We start from the raw sequence: 15,657 nt of genomic DNA on the forward strand, positions 1-15,657 counted from the left end.
TATTAAAAGTATTCAGTCCATCACAAGGGAACTTCTTTTGGTTTATGCAGATGCAGTTGCCCCAAGAGATTTTATTAAACTGGTATCTGTCACTGTCAGTTAACACCCAATTCTGCGACTGCCCGGTGTAACCTAACCACTTCTCAGCAAGTCCCCCTAATGCCGCTAATGAGAGAAGCTTGAAAACCCACGCCCACTTGCGGGGGGCCGGAGGGTTCGTGTGTTTGGAAGCAGCGGTCCAGGGTAGGGCCTGCAGTTTGCTCTCTATCGGGGAGCTGCGAAGAGTGCCAAGAAAGCTCTTCACCATCCTCCAGTCCCCTTCCCCAGTCAGGCCCTGTGGGGGCAGAAACCTTAAGTTTCTGCCTCCATTTCGGTGGGCCATAGAATTATCTGTAGCAAGGCTGTGAGGTCAAAAAATGTGGGGAGCGCTGTCCTTGTCCGTTCACTGCTTTGATTCAGTCTAGCCCAACGACTTCTTTACAACAGCAAACCGAACTAATGCGATGAGGCGTGTGGCCCAAAGCCACACAGCTTTCCGTGGAGGCAGTATGGGGTAGGGCTTAGAAGACAGGTTTTAGCGGCAACTCCAAAAGGATCCTGGCTCTTCCATTTAGTGGCTGAGACATTTTGGTTACGCAAGTTATCCTTGCTGAGCCAGTTTCCTCATCTGTGAAATGAGGCTAATGATGAGTATCTTTATGCTTAGAATGAAGTAAGATTATGTACGGAAAGCATTGAACAAAGTGCTGATAAATGCTCAATAAATGGTTATTACTATTATTAGAACTCAGGTCTTCTGATCCTGACCTCCCAATCCCCACCCCCCATTTTCCTTTTATCATCCTGCTTCCTCGGAGGACCACTAGTATTTATTGAGTTGATGAACCCAACAACTGGTCCATGTAAAAGCATATTGCAAAGTATGGTTTTTGTATTGCTTTGGAGAAATCACAAATGTCAAGATATAAAGTCTAGTCTTACGTGCAAAGGCACTTAAGTATCCCTGAACCATTACACAAGTCTTCCAAGGTGTACCGAAGAACCCATGGGGCATGTTTCAGGAGACCCGTCAGTGCCTCCTTACAGATGACTAGGCAGGAGGTTGAGAATTAAAGAAAGTAATGTTGCCCCAGTTTTGACACTGCAGAGGTCATTGATGAATGGCTCCGGGGGCAACCTGTCCCATCCATTCTATCATGGAGACCCAGATCAAGCACGTCCGAGGTTCTAGCTGAGAATGGAGAACCAGTACCGCTCCTGTAGGAAAATGTTTCATACCACACACAAGTCAACGCTGTGGGAAAGGAGATTTTTATTTTTTCTTTCCATGCTGTGGAAGGACATCATTTTCCCCAGCTTTACTTCCTCCCTCAAGGAGAATAAAAGATAGCAATTCCCCAGGTCTCAGGGTGAAGCTACTTCTATGTGGACCTAGCCAAGGTGGGACACAAAGACCAGTGACTGATTCCAAATCTACCAGCTGAATGTATCAACTGCTACTGAAGGGCAGGCAAGTGACTGGAAGGCAAGTTGTGGACTTGGCCTCAGGGACCAAGAATTTAAAGACTACAAGGTGATCTGAACGAAAAGGTAAACACGCTGGACTCCACCTCGGAACCCACATCTGGGGGGGCACCTGGGTGGCTCAGTTGGTTAAGTGTGTGACTTCAGCTCAGGTCGTGATCTCACAGCCCAGGAGTTCAAGCCCCGCATGGGGCTCTCCGCTGTCAGCGCTGAGCCCACTTCAGATCCTCTGTCCCTGCTTCTGCTCTCTCAAAAAGAAACTTAAAAAAAAAAAAACAAAAAACTCACCTAGTATTTTCGCCACTGAGAACCAGCAGTGTCTAAAAGGGCCACAGCCTAACAGATCGAGTCTTAAGCGTCCCTTACCATTGTCTTTGGCCTGGACCTTTAGCAGGAAGAGCAGAGTACTAAGAAACCCTGTGAACACAAGTTTCCAGGCAAGGTCACAGCCTCAAGGAAGATAGGCTACGGCAGAGGACTCCAACACAATGCAGGTTTTCCCTACTTACAGAACCCCCGCTGGGACCTCTCCAGGAGATTGTGATCATGAAGCTAATTCCTTGTCAAAACCATGGGAGTTCTCAAGTTGGAGTACAAGGGAGCAAAATCAGCTAATCTGGGATGTGAACGGGGAGACCAGCAGGGGCCGAGACCCAGGAGGAAAGACCATAGGCCTCGACACAGCTTTTCCAAACGTTAACTTTGATCATTTATTTGAAGGGGGAAAACAGTCACGACAAAGCAGATCATAAAAATACTGTTATCCTGAACTCATTTTTCAGGAAGGGGCACCAGGGAAAAAAATCAAAATATACTTTGGAATGGATTATGCTTTCGAGACAACGAGTATATTTTTAAGCATTAGGCTAACTCTGTGGTTTGCTAACATAAATGGTGCAAAAAAATTTCCAGAGAAGTAGGAGCTGGTGCCATGACTTCAGGCAAAGGTGGGAGTTACTGGGTACATAGGCAGGAGAGTGGTGGGGAAAGGCACGGCGTCCTTCCCCAAAGATTAAAACAATCGGGAGGGGGTGCAGAATGCTGTCCTCTTCCATCCAAGAACCTCAACACATTGGACAATCTTCCACGTTTTACAAGGCTTGCCCAGTCTCGGTCACCAAACCCACTAGGACCAGGGCCAAGAATTTCCACTGCTTCTTGTTCTGAGGACTTCCAGGTGGTTCTTGCTTGTGAAATGGGAAAGCCACGGTTTTTGGTTTTTTGTGAAACACAGTTAAGAGACAGAGATGCCCTTGGGTTGCTCTTGAAGAAAAGAGATAAAACCAAATGGCAGTTACACTTGGCTTTGATAACCTGGGCTTAAGTCTTTAAAATCTTTTGTTTCTTTCCAGCTCTCCTTCCAATGCTTTACATGCAATTTGGTCAGAGATGCCAGCTTGAGAAAACTAGACTCTATAATACATTGGGAAAACCGACTGCTTTACCTCAATGAAGACTAACCCACTCTTTTGCAGCCTCCCCTCTCCTTTCCCTCTAATGGATCTGAGAAGCGAGCTCCGTGCTCCGGAACCACCAAGGTCAGGCTCTACCCCATCCCCTCCAGGCCAGTCACCGAGGGCAGCACTCAGGCACAGAGATTTCCTTTAAACCCGAATCTGACTCTGATGAACAGCCAGGGTGGAGAATCTCTCTCAGGGTTCCAGGCTTTTTATGTTTCATTCTCTCTCAGGAGCTTCATACAAATGAAAGAGCTGAGCCACTTTAAGGAACCTCTGCATACATAGAGAGGAGCAGGAAATTTTTCCCAATAGAGTCGAGGTTAACCCTAGTTCACTCTCCTAACCCATGACAAGGGGGCAGGACCGTCTACCCTAAATTCAAAGGTAGTTGAGGGTTCAATGCTATTTAGAGTCATTTCATGCTGCTGTCGTTGGGAAAGAACGAGACAGCTGTGGAGAGCTTCACCAGAATCTCACCGATGGAGGTAGGAAGAATAGAAAAAATAATAAAAGTTGATGGGAGAAGGAAATACTGGATGGGCAGATCAGAAACAATTATTACTGGCTTCTTGCCACGGACAGGACAAAAGCACAACACAAGACGCACAGACGTCGTGTATTAAGCACTCCTCCCCACCCTCAGGATACTTTGCAATACACACAGCGCAGTTTTAGCAGCTGGAAATAAGAGGGGGCGGAGCAAGCTGCACCGCCCCCGCCCCCCCCCCCCCCCCCGTGTTTTACACAGGAACTCTCTCCCTAGGTAGCACCAGTCTCCCCAGGAGCGGGCTGAGACAGGACGGGGAAGAGGTCAGCGCAAGTCTGCTCGCCCTTCGATGGTGCCTGGGGGGCTCGGCACGCACGGCTCTCACGTTCCTGTGGCAGAAGCTGGGGAAGGAAGGGCTGGCTTTGGGCCCCTTCCTGCTCTGAGGCAGCATCCTAGAGAGGCGGGGCCTGATGGGGGAGAAAACTCGGTCACCAAGCCTCGACTGGTGACTGGATTTTCCAGTTAGCGTTCAGACACCTGTCAACCTCCCCCAAGGCTGTGTCCTCGAAGGCCTCGTCCTAATTGGCAAGAAGCAAGGAAGGGGCTGAACAACAGCACTTGTGCAGGGGGGGGCGGTGCCCCGGCAGGCAGCCCCTTCCCTCCCTCGTCCTCCTCCTGTCCTCCTGCCACTCCGCTCTCGCAGCTGATCTGGTAGACACCAGGCACACGCACCCTCCCCAGGCCCTCCTCACCACCTCCAGCTCCCCCGCGGCACCCTCACAGATGGCCATTAAAAAACACAATCTCCAGGCAACTTTGCATTCAGTTTATCTTGAGCCTCACTCCTGCGTGGGTCAGTAACCGTGTTCCCAGGAGGGACCTTCTCAGCACTTAGGAATCTGAGCTGGTCAGGACGTGGGCTGCTTCTCCAGGAACCTGGGTCAAGAGCCAGCTCTTCTCCCAGTTTTAACCCCAGAAATTCTAAATAGTGTCTGAGCGCTCACTCTGCAGAGCTCAGCTCGGAAACGTGCCGATCAGATCAGAACTCTTCGGTGACATTCAACTCAAAGGCAACATCTTGACGGGGCAGATATGCTCCAGGGAGAAAAACAAAACAGAAGGCGTGAACAAGAGCAACAGACAGAGGCGACACTGGAAAGAAAACAGGCCAAAGGGCAGACAGGAGCAGAAAACCTGGGCCAAACTGCAAAACAGCAGCTCAGGTCAGGCCAGTGCTTCACCTTCTCAATTCATTCCAGAAAAGTCAGCCTGGAGCAAGGGGGCGGGGAGGAGCAGGAGCACAGTGTTTGGTAACAAAAATAGAAAGGGCTGGGTGAGAAAAGAGGCAAAGAGATGGCATTCTAATCAGCATGAAGTGACCGGGGCGATGACCAGCAAGATAGGAGGCACCTAGGGACCCTGTGAGGCACCAGCTGTGCAGCCACGTGTTTCTAACGGAGAAGCCAGGGTCTGACCGCCTGACGTCCACTTTGGCCTTCACTTGCCCTACGTGTGCAGCAGCACCTCCGGCTCAGACAAGGAGCAATAGAGAGTATATCCCAATTCATCTATTTCTTCAGGAGTGAGCTCTGCAAACAAGTTCACCTTGGGGTTCAGGGCACTGGGCAGGACTCCGGCCTCTAGGTAGCTGATGAGTCCCCTCAAGGCCTGCAAGAATCGGTCGGCCAACATATCTGGAGACCAGTCAGCCTCCTCCTGGGCCAAGTGGAGGATGACGTTGGTGAGCTGGCTGGCAGTGAGGTGGCCCAGAGCCGGAGTGGACTTGCATATGGCCTTGAGGATCTTGAGGCACAGAGATCGGCAGCCCGAGTCGGCCTGGTCCAGAGCCCGCAGGCGTGCCGTCTCTGCGGGCCGCAGGCTCAGCCGCCATAGGTTGTCATACTGGGCCAGCCGGTGTGGTCTGGCTACCAAGACGGTGTCGCCGAGGGTCACCGACGGCAGGAAGTCGATGACGAGATGCTTGTCGCGCTCATACTGCACTTCCAAAGTCAGGGCTTCTGGGGGTGGTGCCGGTCGGATCACGTAGTCCAAGAGGGACCCTATGGCTGGCCAGTTGATGGAGCCAGCCACTACCTTCTCAAATGTGTCTGCCACCGTCTTGGGGGAAAGGTAGCCGCCTACTACGCAGCGGTCCCAGTAGCTGCTACCACGAGGAAAATACTCCGGGTTCTCACGGCGAACCAGGCAGAAGCCGGGGACATTCATGATGGTGTCCTCACCAGGGATACACGACCACAGGTTCTGCTCCAGCACCAGGGGCACGATAAGTTGGATGTGGTCAGCTGTCACCACCTGTTGGAGCACAATTAAAAAGGTTTTGAGGGATTTAATCTGCTCAAGAGAGAACTTTCCCCAAACACAGGTCCCACCATCTTGTATTCCCCCATCAATAAAGGAAACAACGAATTCGTTCAGAGCAAGGATTTGAACCCCGGTCTGTCAGAATAAGAAAAAGAAAAAAGAAAAAAACAAAAAACCAAAAAACAGAAAGGGTTAAGGAAGACACGACAAGGGCTACGGCAGCAGGTGGACTTCAGAAACAGTAAGACCCGAGGCTTCAGTCTTTCTGGCACGCCTGGGACACCGATCTTCTGTACCAAGAGCACTCTTGAGAAACGGCTTTTTTTGTTTTAAATGTTTTACTATTTTCTTTGAGAGAGAGCGTGAAGAGCGCTCGTGCGCACATAAGCCGGGGAGGGTGGCGGGGGCGGGGTGCGGGAGACAGAGGATCCAAAGCAGGCTCCGCACTGTCAGCACAGAGCCGGACTCGGGGCTCGAATTCACGAACTGTGAGATCGTGACTTGAGCCGAAGTCCGACGCTCAACTGACTGAGCCCCCCCAGGCGCCCCCGGAGAAGCATCCTGGTCAGCACCCGACCCTACCCTTCGTGAGAACCACCTTGGTACCTGCAGGTCGTCATAGAGGCTGCCACTCAGGTACATGTCCCGGAGCGGCATGTCCGGCAACTTGGCCCGCAGGAAGCTCCGGAGCTCGGCACATATGTCCACGGCAGCTTGCTTGGCCCGAGCCTGCTCGCCAGCAGGGATGGCCGCCCGGTTCCGGTAGTAAGTAAGAAGTTTCTCCTGCAGGGACATGCGGAGCCGTGACTTCTTCAAGTCTACCTGGCCCTTCCTGGCCAACGGCTTGGGCCGGGGCGGGCAGAATGTATCTGCCAAGGCAAGAGAGAGAGGCACATGAGCTCTTCCCGCGCTCGCTCAGTCCACAGCTGCCTCGGCCCCGGAAAGGAGGGCCTGGCACTAAAGTGCAAGCGCGGTGCCTGGCACACGGGTGCTCAAGAAAGGTCTGCTGAAAGCGGGGGCGGTACTGAGCACCCAGAGAGAAGCCCCGGAGGGGCGGGGGCCTTGTCCTCACCTGCGTCAAAGGCTGAGGAGTCTGTGGGAAGGGTCTGCAGGGACCGGCTCAGGCCTGTCTTCATTTCTTTATTCAGCAGTCGGGGCGAGCCCATCCAGTTCGGTTCCTCCCAGCTCCTCTTCCCTGAATGGCTCAGGCGGGTGGGGCTGGTAGGGGCACTGATCGCCCTGTCGTACATCTGAAATAGCAGAGGCCGCGGCATAGGAAGCTTCCTGCCTCCGTTTCCCTTCTTCTCAGCAGCTCTGCCCTAGGGGGTTTGACTACTATTTTTCAATAACTTTAGTTTTACTCTAGATTATGGAACACTGTGCTCCGTGCAGAAAATCTCAGGAAATACTAAATGATGCAAACAAGAAACAGATCTACCATAAGGACACAACACAGACACGACTGTTAATATTTTGGTCTGGCTCCTGCTGGGAAATATGTAGGTATATACTTAGGATCCTACTCTACGTATACTTGCGAAACTGGATTTTTTTTCACTCATCCTTTTTATCATCTCCCCACTGTCACTGAAAACGAACCCAGTGGTCAACACTATGTACCTTTTCTGACTATTCAGCATTGTACCTTATGAACGTACCATAATGTTGAACACGGATTCATTTATTTATCGGATATTTACCGAGTGGCTCCTACATGCCAGGCGTTGTTCTAGGTGCACAGAGTCAAGCAGTAAAACACAGAGACCCAATCCCTGCCCGCATGAGTCTTCAGTGCAGTGGAAGGATACAGGCAATATGTAATAAACAAGTTAAATGTGACATACGCAGTCAGAGATAGACGTTAAGAAAAATAAAGTAGAAAAGGGAAACAGGAAGTGTGTATGTGGTGGGGGTGTTGCTATTTCAAATCAGGGAGTTAAGGAAGGGCATTTTGGTTATTTGTAGTTGTTTACTCACTGGGATAGACTTATTTGTATTGCCACCGATTTCTTCAGGGCGGAGTCCTAGAAGTAGACTTGCCGAGTTCTCCTATGGGCTCATCTAACAATGTCAGATTTCCAGGTTATGCCCCCATTAGCAGTATCCGAGGCTCATTCAAGGTCAGCTCCACTTTACGGAGGCAGCCTCATCGGCCTCCCCCACTCCTGGCCCTGGCTGCGCCCACTTACCCGCTTAACTGCCAGTGTGGCGATGCCCAGCATGGCTGCTCCGCCCACCCCCAGCACCAGCCGGGCATTGGAGAGCACGAAATCAATGGCCGTGCCGATGCCATTGTCATCCTTCTTGCCTTTGCGCTCACCAGAGCCTGCCATCTCTCACCTGAGGACGAAGTCAGAACACAGCCATCACCACCTGGGACTCAAGAGCCACCCCTCCTCCCTCCCACATCAGGCCACGCGGCAGTAGGGACAGGGCATTCTATGAATTCCAGCAACCCAAATCCTCCTGCCTCTAGCCTGCATGCTCTAGGGTCAAGGGAGAGATACCACGCCCCATGACATATCTGCATATGCAAGGGGTGGGGGGGAAGAATGGATCGCGCTCATTGTGAACAAAATCTCTCCACCAATCTACTGAGGTTGTAGAAAGAAAGCCTTAGCTCAGTGTTCATCAATCCCTTCTTATATTATATCATATCATATCATATCATATCACCCTACCATGCACTTCAACCTTCTCCCTCTCCCTTCCCACCACGGTAGCGTAGATTGTTTTGATCCTTTGCTACCACTTCCTGTAAGGTGAGACCTGAGAAGGTCTAACCTAATAGACTAGGTTAGCAGATGCTCATCCAGTCCCATGGCGTCACTTCGCACATAGGGAGGTGACCTGCCAGAGGTCCCAGAGACAGGGAGTGGCAGAGTCACCTCCACAACTCAGGATTCCAGCTCCTAATAGGCTGCTTTTCCTACCATCATGTTTACCCTTTACCCACACCAAACTTTCCCACTCTACTTTCTGCAAAAAAAATAAACCGTTAAAAAAATAATAATAACACGGACCAGACTACTGCACACGGAGACACAACCTCAAGTCCACACATGAGAAAGGTCCAAAGGGAAAAATAACTCTGTGGACACCCCCACTTGACAAATGCTTTGCTTCTTGGGGAAAGTGTCCAGGTGGCGGGGGGGCACAAGGAGTTCAGGTGAGGCTGGCACGGTGACACTGAGCGTAAACCCCAAGGACGCTGTAGGCTTGGCTGTTACCTGGGAAAACACACACACACACACACACACACACACACACACACACACCCATCTACCCAAATGCACTTGAAAAATGAACTAAAAAGGAGCTCATGGGCTCAAGACCAAAGAGGCGGCCTCTCGTACAGAGCTCCGGCAAGGGGAGCACACACTTGCTCCCCGGCAACAATGAAGTCATCCTGACTGAAGCTCCCCGCGTCCCCACATTGGCCCGTGAGAACCGTGGGTCCGACACAGAGGAAGGATGGCCAAGCGGTGCAGATCTGAGCGCTGCTCTTACCACTGCTGCTCTCCTACCTCCCGCATCTAGCACCCCAGGAATTACACAGGGAAAGCCAGCTATGCACCACTCGGGGTCCCAACATGCCCAGGATGGGAGGAGACAGAGACAGGATCCCTGGGTGCATCTTCCAGTGTAAGTAACCTTCTTTCTTTCTTTCTTTCTTTTTTTTTTAAATGTTTAGTTTTGAGACAGAGACAGAGCATGAATGGGGAAAGGGCAGAGAACGAGGGAGACACAGAATCGGAAGCAGGCTCCAGGCTCCGAGCTGTCAGCACAGAGCCCGACATGGGGCTCGAACCCATGAACCGCAAGATCATGACACAAGCCAAAGTCAGACGCTTAACCGACTGAGCCACCCAGACGCCCCAGTAACCTTCTTTCTCATAGCGCTACAACTAGGTATTGCTGGCTTCACCTCTTCTGGCCCTTGCCTCTATCCTCCCCCACCAGGGGAGGGGAGGGGAGGGGAGGGGAGGGGAGGGGAGGGGAGGGGAGGGGAGGGGAGGGGAGGGGAGGGGAGGGGAGGGGAGGGGAGGGGAGGGGAGGGGAGGGGAGGGGAGGGGAGGGGAGGGGAGGGGAGGGAAAACATTTCTGACTCTACTACTTCCAGCAACTGAGTTAACTAAGAGTCATTGTCAAGTCCAAAAATATTTTTCCCTAACCAGAGTTCACAACTTTGGTGGCACTTTTCTCTACCTTTTCTGGTCAACAGAAGCTTCGGGCTTTGGGACATAATGGGAGACTACTTGGCCAAATGAAATACATTCCCACTTGCACAGAGCAAGCAAGGCCAAGGGGAAGAGTTAAACTATACATTACAGGTGGGGTCAGGGAAGAACACTACTCATCGTCCCTCCAGTGGCCACTGAGACAGAGATGGCACAGATCAAACTTGGCCAAAGCAGAGTAATTCAATCAGGACAGAGTAGAACTTTACACACATGTGTTCCCCACACATAACAATGACCAGTGTTTTCTATTTATTTAGTTAGTTTTTGAGAGCAAGAAAGGGGCAGAGAGAGGAGACACAGAATCCCAAGCAGACTCCACGCTATCAGTGCAGAGCCCGACGTGGGGCTCAGTCCCACAAACTGGAAGATCAAGACTTGAGCCCAGATCAAGAGTTGGACGCTTAACTGACTGAGCCACCCACACACCCATTTTCTTTCTTTTAAACAAAAGAACCTTTACTGATATGTTTATAATAGAAACACTGGATGCAGGCACCTCCTTGAACGTGAGGCAGCAGGACCAGAAGGGGATGTCCTCCACCCAAGTGAAAGCCAGAAGGAGCCTCCCTGGGCCATTTAACCCAGGGCCCATCTGATGACTGGTAAGAACGAAGCAGTGATGTGGCATAACAGAAAAGAGCCTGAGTTCTCAAGCCGGAAACTCTGAGGACGAGTACTTGCCTTTGAGCCCTGACTTATTAGCTGAGTGACCTCCCTAAGTTACTTAACCACCCCAGCTACGAAAAGGGGATAACTACCCCCGCGTGGCCTGAACCAGAAGGTTGTAGTGAGGAAAAAACATCTACAACAATACTGAATGTGAACGCTTTATAAACTGGAAGAGTACCCCACAAGTACGAGCTATCGTGAAGTCTTTTACGATTTCCATTCACAGGACAAAAGGTCACCTTCCAGAAGGCAGGCAGCAATCCAGACTGTCCTCTCAGTTACATCCTACCTTCTGAGATAGAGCTAAGAAATGGCCTCTAAAGCTCACACTGATGCTCTTCCACACTTCAGACCCAGACCATTAAGTTGGCAGCTTGTGAGAAGGCTCTCCCTTGTCTAGTGCCGTGTGCTCCCCCCATCTGTGGACCAGGTGATGCCACCGGTGACCAGGGAGAAGAGAGTATGTCCATGAGCTTCAACAGCGAGATAAAAGCTCTTGTTCTAAAACCTAACTTGTTTCAGTCGAGACTGCTTATCTACCGTACACTGTCTACTCAGGTTCTGTGGTTTAGCCTGCCTACTAGGACACAAGAATCCACCTGGCATGACGGGGAAGGGGGAGGGGGGTGGGGGGTGGGGGAGCCTGGCTCCTCAGTGCCATCAAGGAAGAGAACTGTTGGTTACTGGGTTTAGAGTTTCAGTTTTTCAAGATGAAAACGTTTTGGAGATCTGTTATGCAACAATGTGAATATTCTTTTTTTTTTTTTGTTAAGTTTGTTTATTTATTTTGAGAGAGAGCGAGCACGTGCCCATGAGCAGGGAAGGGGCAGAGAGAGGGAGAGACAGTCCCAAGCAGGCTCCACACAGTCAGCACGGAGCCCAACGTGAGGCCTGATCCCAGGAACCGCGAGACCGTGACCGGAGCTGAGATCAAGAGTCAGATGCTTAACCAACTGAGCCCCACGAGTGCCCCAACGGTGTGAATACTCTTACTGATACTGAGCTCTACACTAAAAACTAATGAAAACGTTTTTTAAAAAGAAGAGGACAAAGAAGGAGGAGGAGCGCTGACATGGCAGGCAGGGCTGGGGATGGAAGGTCTCAGCGCCGGTGACATTTCCGGGCCAGTTATTTAACCTGTCGCCCCAGGTACAAAAACGGGGAACGGACATACTCATTGCCCCGATGGAGCGGCGATGAGGCGTAACGGTGGCCCTGCAGCTTCGGAGGCAGACCGCACAGAACCGTGAAAATTTCAACTTCTCTTACTTGAGAAAGCCACAGGACTTCAACATGTCTGGCTCGAGCGCACACGAGGCCAACTGACACTCGCTGAGTCACCGTGCCGGGCACGTTACACGTGTTAATTCCCGAATCCTTACGCCGCCACCGTGGGGTCGCAGTGTTACCTCCAACGTACAGATGAAGAAGCAGAGGCAGAGGTTAAGTCACTGGCCCAAGGTTATTGTGTCGGTAAGCTGCGCGGCCAGAATCCGAACCCAGAGCTCGTCTGCCGGAGAGTAGTGCAGAGGAGTCCTAAGGCCTGCCACCCCGCCTCGCTCACATCTTATGAGCCAGAAGACCTTAACCTTCTTGGAGGCATTTTGGCACATTCACTGCCGTGTCCCAAGGGCCAGCACTGTTGACACATAGATCATATCGTATCTGCGGCACAAATGAGCCGTTAACCCTATGGGGGGGGGGGGGGCGGATTTCTGGTTTTTTGAGGTGGTGAAGGCAATCTGTAACCCAACTCACAGGGAAAACAGATGGACACAGAGACTCAGTAATGATTTCTCTTTCAGATCCGCTACCCTTCCCGGCGCAGGCAGGCTCCCACGGGCATCAACCCTCCCCTGGCCCTCCCCTGCCGAAGGCGAGTCTGCAGTCAACCTAAGTGGCCGAGGAGAACCGAAAGCCGTTACATAAGGCTCCCCGTTCCCCCCGCCCCCTTTCCCCCTCTATGGAAAACAGCACCCTCGCCCAGCCGGCAAGCCTTATACCCCAGTTATCCTTCGTTTTTCTCTCTCTGCCTCCAGCCTCAGCCAACTGGCCACCGAGCCCCGCTGCCGCGCACACTATGGAAGCGCAGCTGCCCCACCACCCCAGTCGCTCAGGGTCGTCCGGCCGGACTTGCTGCCTCCGCTCTCTCATCAGCAGCTTGTTCTCCACACGGCCACCGCCACGATCCCTCTTCTGTGCCATTCCCCTGCTTTCCAGAGCTGTGAGCGTCCCCCTCCTATCGGATGTCACAATCTCTTCGCCAGGGGGGTCAGTCTCCTTGCAGACTCGGCCCGGCCTCAATTCCTGCCACTCGCCTCACAGGCGTGCTGTGCCCGCCACAGCAGACTCAAGTTTCCAGACTACTGTTCCCACCGCCATATTTGCCCGTTCCTGGCCATCTGCATGGCAAGCTTCTATTTCTCATTTGAGGCGGACCTCAAACGGCCCTTTTCTATAGCCACCTATGACCCCCACCACCACCTCCCTCCTCAGGCAGAATTACGTCCTCGTCCCCATCTCTAAGCTCTTTATGTGACCCCCTGGCACAGAGTTGCTCCCACTGGAATTACTTTCCGTTCATCTCCACATCAGACCAAGTCCTTCGATGAACCGTATCGTTCACCTTTATCCCAGAGCCTGCCGGAACATGCCAGGGCCATAGAAGGCCCTCTGGAAAAGTTGCCGAACTAAATATAATCACTAGGTTATAGAGGGACTTCTTGTTAACACTGGTATCAGGAGTAAACAGAGCTAACCTACCACCTACTAAGCACCATTCCAAGTGCTGTGTGTGCACAGTCTCACTGGATTCTCAAAATGACTGCACAAAGTAGGTACTGTTCTCTCCATTATAAATGAGGAGATGGGAGCTTGGAAAAGTCTAGTGATTTGCCCTAAGTCCCACCGCTGTTAGCACCAGAGCCAGGATTTGAACCCAGACACGGTCCCTTGAAGTCCACACACACTATGCTTGCTTTGTAGGCTGTGTTGTAACAGAATATAGTCATGTCTGGGGAATGTGATCTTGACCCATAAGGTAACGCAATCCACTGAGAGTGAGCCAGCCTGGAACTGAGCTCTAATACTTTTAACCAGGATCTTCTGTAACATTTTCAGAAGTAAAATGTTCCAGGAAATAAAATGGTGATAATAATTTTATTCTGACGGGCCTTGAAACGCAAGGCCTATTTTTTCTCAATAAGGAAACCTACTTCTATTAATGTCTCTAATTCCTCCATTGACTTCTAATGACTGAAAGACTATGGTCACTGAAAAGAAACTGTCCCCTCTCCTGGCCCCCTGCATCAAAAAGAAAAAAGAAAAAGAAAGAAAGAAACCTATAGGATTAAGTGTCTACCTACCTGAGACTGCTTACTGCATCTGTGAGGTAGGGATGGGAAAGAGCAGGAGTGTCTATGAAGACACCTTTGAACTCTTTCCCTTGGAATTAGGAGGAGAGGGGAAAGGAGGGGATCCTAAATAATCCCCCCCAATTTGCTGTGGAGGAAGACCAGGCCCTTTTCCAGCTGCCTCTCCCGGGCCTCAGGATCCTCTAGCTTCTGGTTTTTCCGGAACTCACGGCGGATGGAGGCAAGATAGAAGTCTCGATCAGTGTAGCGAAGCTCTCGACCCTGGCGCAGCAGGGCCCGGTACAGACTGAGCACCGCCTCTCGGCTCCATGGGGCCATGGGGGACTGGCGGGGGCTGGGCGTCAAGCTATAAACGGAAAGGAAAAAACAGAAGCCTAGAATCAGAATTAACGATAGAAGGGTCTATATAGAGACTATCTAAAATGCAGGGGTTCTTAATCTGGGTCTGAGAGATCCCAAGGTCACATTATGACTTAGTGGCAGGGCTAGAAGTAGACCCCAGCCTCCCAGTGTCCTCTCTGGGAAAGTACAGGTTATGCTGAAGGGCCAGGGCTTGAATCCTGGCTCTGCCGTTTACCGGCCATATGATTCTGGGCAACGTACTTAACTCTTCTGAGCATCAGGTTCCTCGGTGGTAAAAAAAAAAAAAAAAATGCGGATGACATTATATGTTAAAGAGTACCTACCACATGGGGTTATTTTGAGAACTGCATGAGATAATGCACATATAGCATCTCTAATAGAATTCCACTACGAGGGGTGGTCTAGAGTGGTTGAAGGCAAGGACTCTCAGCCACACTTGAATCCTGGCACCACCACTTATGCAGTGATTACCCTGGCAAGTTTCTTAACCTCTCTGCGCTAACCTCAGTTCTCCACTTGTACAATGAGGAGCAAGACTGTATTCTGCCCATTCGGTTGGTACGAGGATTAAATGACTTAATGTATGTAAATGGGTCTAGAATAGTGCTTGGCACCTACAAAGAAGCACGCTATCACGGCCGGCTATTACTAGTGGCCCCCAGCCCAATAAATAGTAGATTTAGTTTTGCGTGAACCGCCACCATCTGCCTTCAGTAACAATGAACCTTTACACAAATACTGAGTGTCATTTATAAAATGCTTTGTCATCCATTACATTTAAATGAAGAAACCTAGGAGGTGATCAGGGGTCCTAACGTTGACAGTGAACACTTACGGAGGGTTTACTATGTATCAGGCATGTTTCAGGCACATTCCACAGAATAACGCGTCTCATTCTGTCAACAACCCCAGCGTCCTCATCCCCATTTTAAGTGGGGGAAACTGAAGCTCCCACAGGGAAGTAACTTGCCCACAGGCACATAGCTGGAAAGGGGGGCTGCATTCCTGCCCCCAACTCTGCCTGCCTCTGTAAGGACAATTACCATTCGCTGGGGCCTTACCACGTAGGACAGGGGTGCGCTACAAACTTTCCCAGCACAGCACTTGGCACATATAAGGGCCTCAAAAAATAAGTTGGATGAAAGAAGCAAAGTCCCTATGTGGGAGAAATGATCACCCCTATTTCAAAAATAAAGAAATGAGATCGAATGGGG

The 15,657-nt window shown here is 51.1% G+C and overlaps 2 protein-coding genes across 4 annotated transcripts; both read right to left on the minus strand.

Annotated features, from left to right (window-relative positions):
- Positions 1-1,295: 1,295 nt before the first annotated feature.
- On the minus strand, positions 1,296-14,424 carry MIEF1 (mitochondrial elongation factor 1). 3 transcript variants are annotated; one of them, XM_086712219.1, is made up of 5 exons: positions 14,290-14,424; positions 7,983-8,133; positions 6,866-7,043; positions 6,400-6,662; positions 1,296-5,784 (listed from the first exon to the last, which is right to left on the minus strand). In XM_086712219.1, exons 2-5 carry the CDS (start codon positions 8,124-8,126, stop codon positions 4,978-4,980), a joined length of 1,392 nt encoding a protein of 463 aa, XP_086568345.1. In that variant the 5' UTR covers positions 8,127-8,133; positions 14,290-14,424; the 3' UTR covers positions 1,296-4,977. The 3 variants fall into 3 exon arrangements, with proteins under 3 accessions (XP_086568345.1, XP_025782461.1, XP_086568346.1); XM_025926676.2 differs by lacking the exon at positions 14,290-14,424 and adding an exon at positions 14,072-14,185; XM_086712220.1 differs by lacking the exon at positions 14,290-14,424 and adding an exon at positions 11,976-12,109.
- Positions 14,186-14,398, minus strand: MIURF (mitochondrial elongation factor 1 upstream open reading frame). The gene has a single exon (XM_086712221.1). The coding sequence runs from the start codon at positions 14,396-14,398 to the stop codon at positions 14,186-14,188; it is 213 nt and encodes a 70-aa protein (XP_086568347.1).
- Positions 14,425-15,657: the final 1,233 nt, after the last annotated feature.

Source organism: Puma concolor, chromosome B4 (assembly GCF_028749965.1).
Source record: "Puma concolor isolate L17-30 chromosome B4, mPumCon1.1.hap2, whole genome shotgun sequence".
Classification (NCBI taxonomy): domain Eukaryota; kingdom Metazoa; phylum Chordata; class Mammalia; order Carnivora; family Felidae; genus Puma; species Puma concolor.

Coding starts and splice junctions, on each gene's coding strand:
- MIEF1 (XM_086712219.1), bottom strand. CDS start 8,126: ATGGCAGGCTCTGGTGAGCGCAAAGGCAAGAAGGATGACAATGGCATC. Junction 7,044..7,982: donor CCACACTGGCAGTTAAGCGG/GTAAGTGGGCGC, acceptor CTGCTATTTCAG/ATGTACGACAGGGCGATCAG. Junction 5,785..6,399: donor GCCTCTATGACGACCTGCAG/GTACCAAGGTGG, acceptor GTGCTCCAACAG/GTGGTGACAGCTGACCACAT.
- MIURF (XM_086712221.1), bottom strand. CDS start 14,398: ATGGCCCCATGGAGCCGAGAGGCGGTGCTCAGTCTGTACCGGGCCCTG.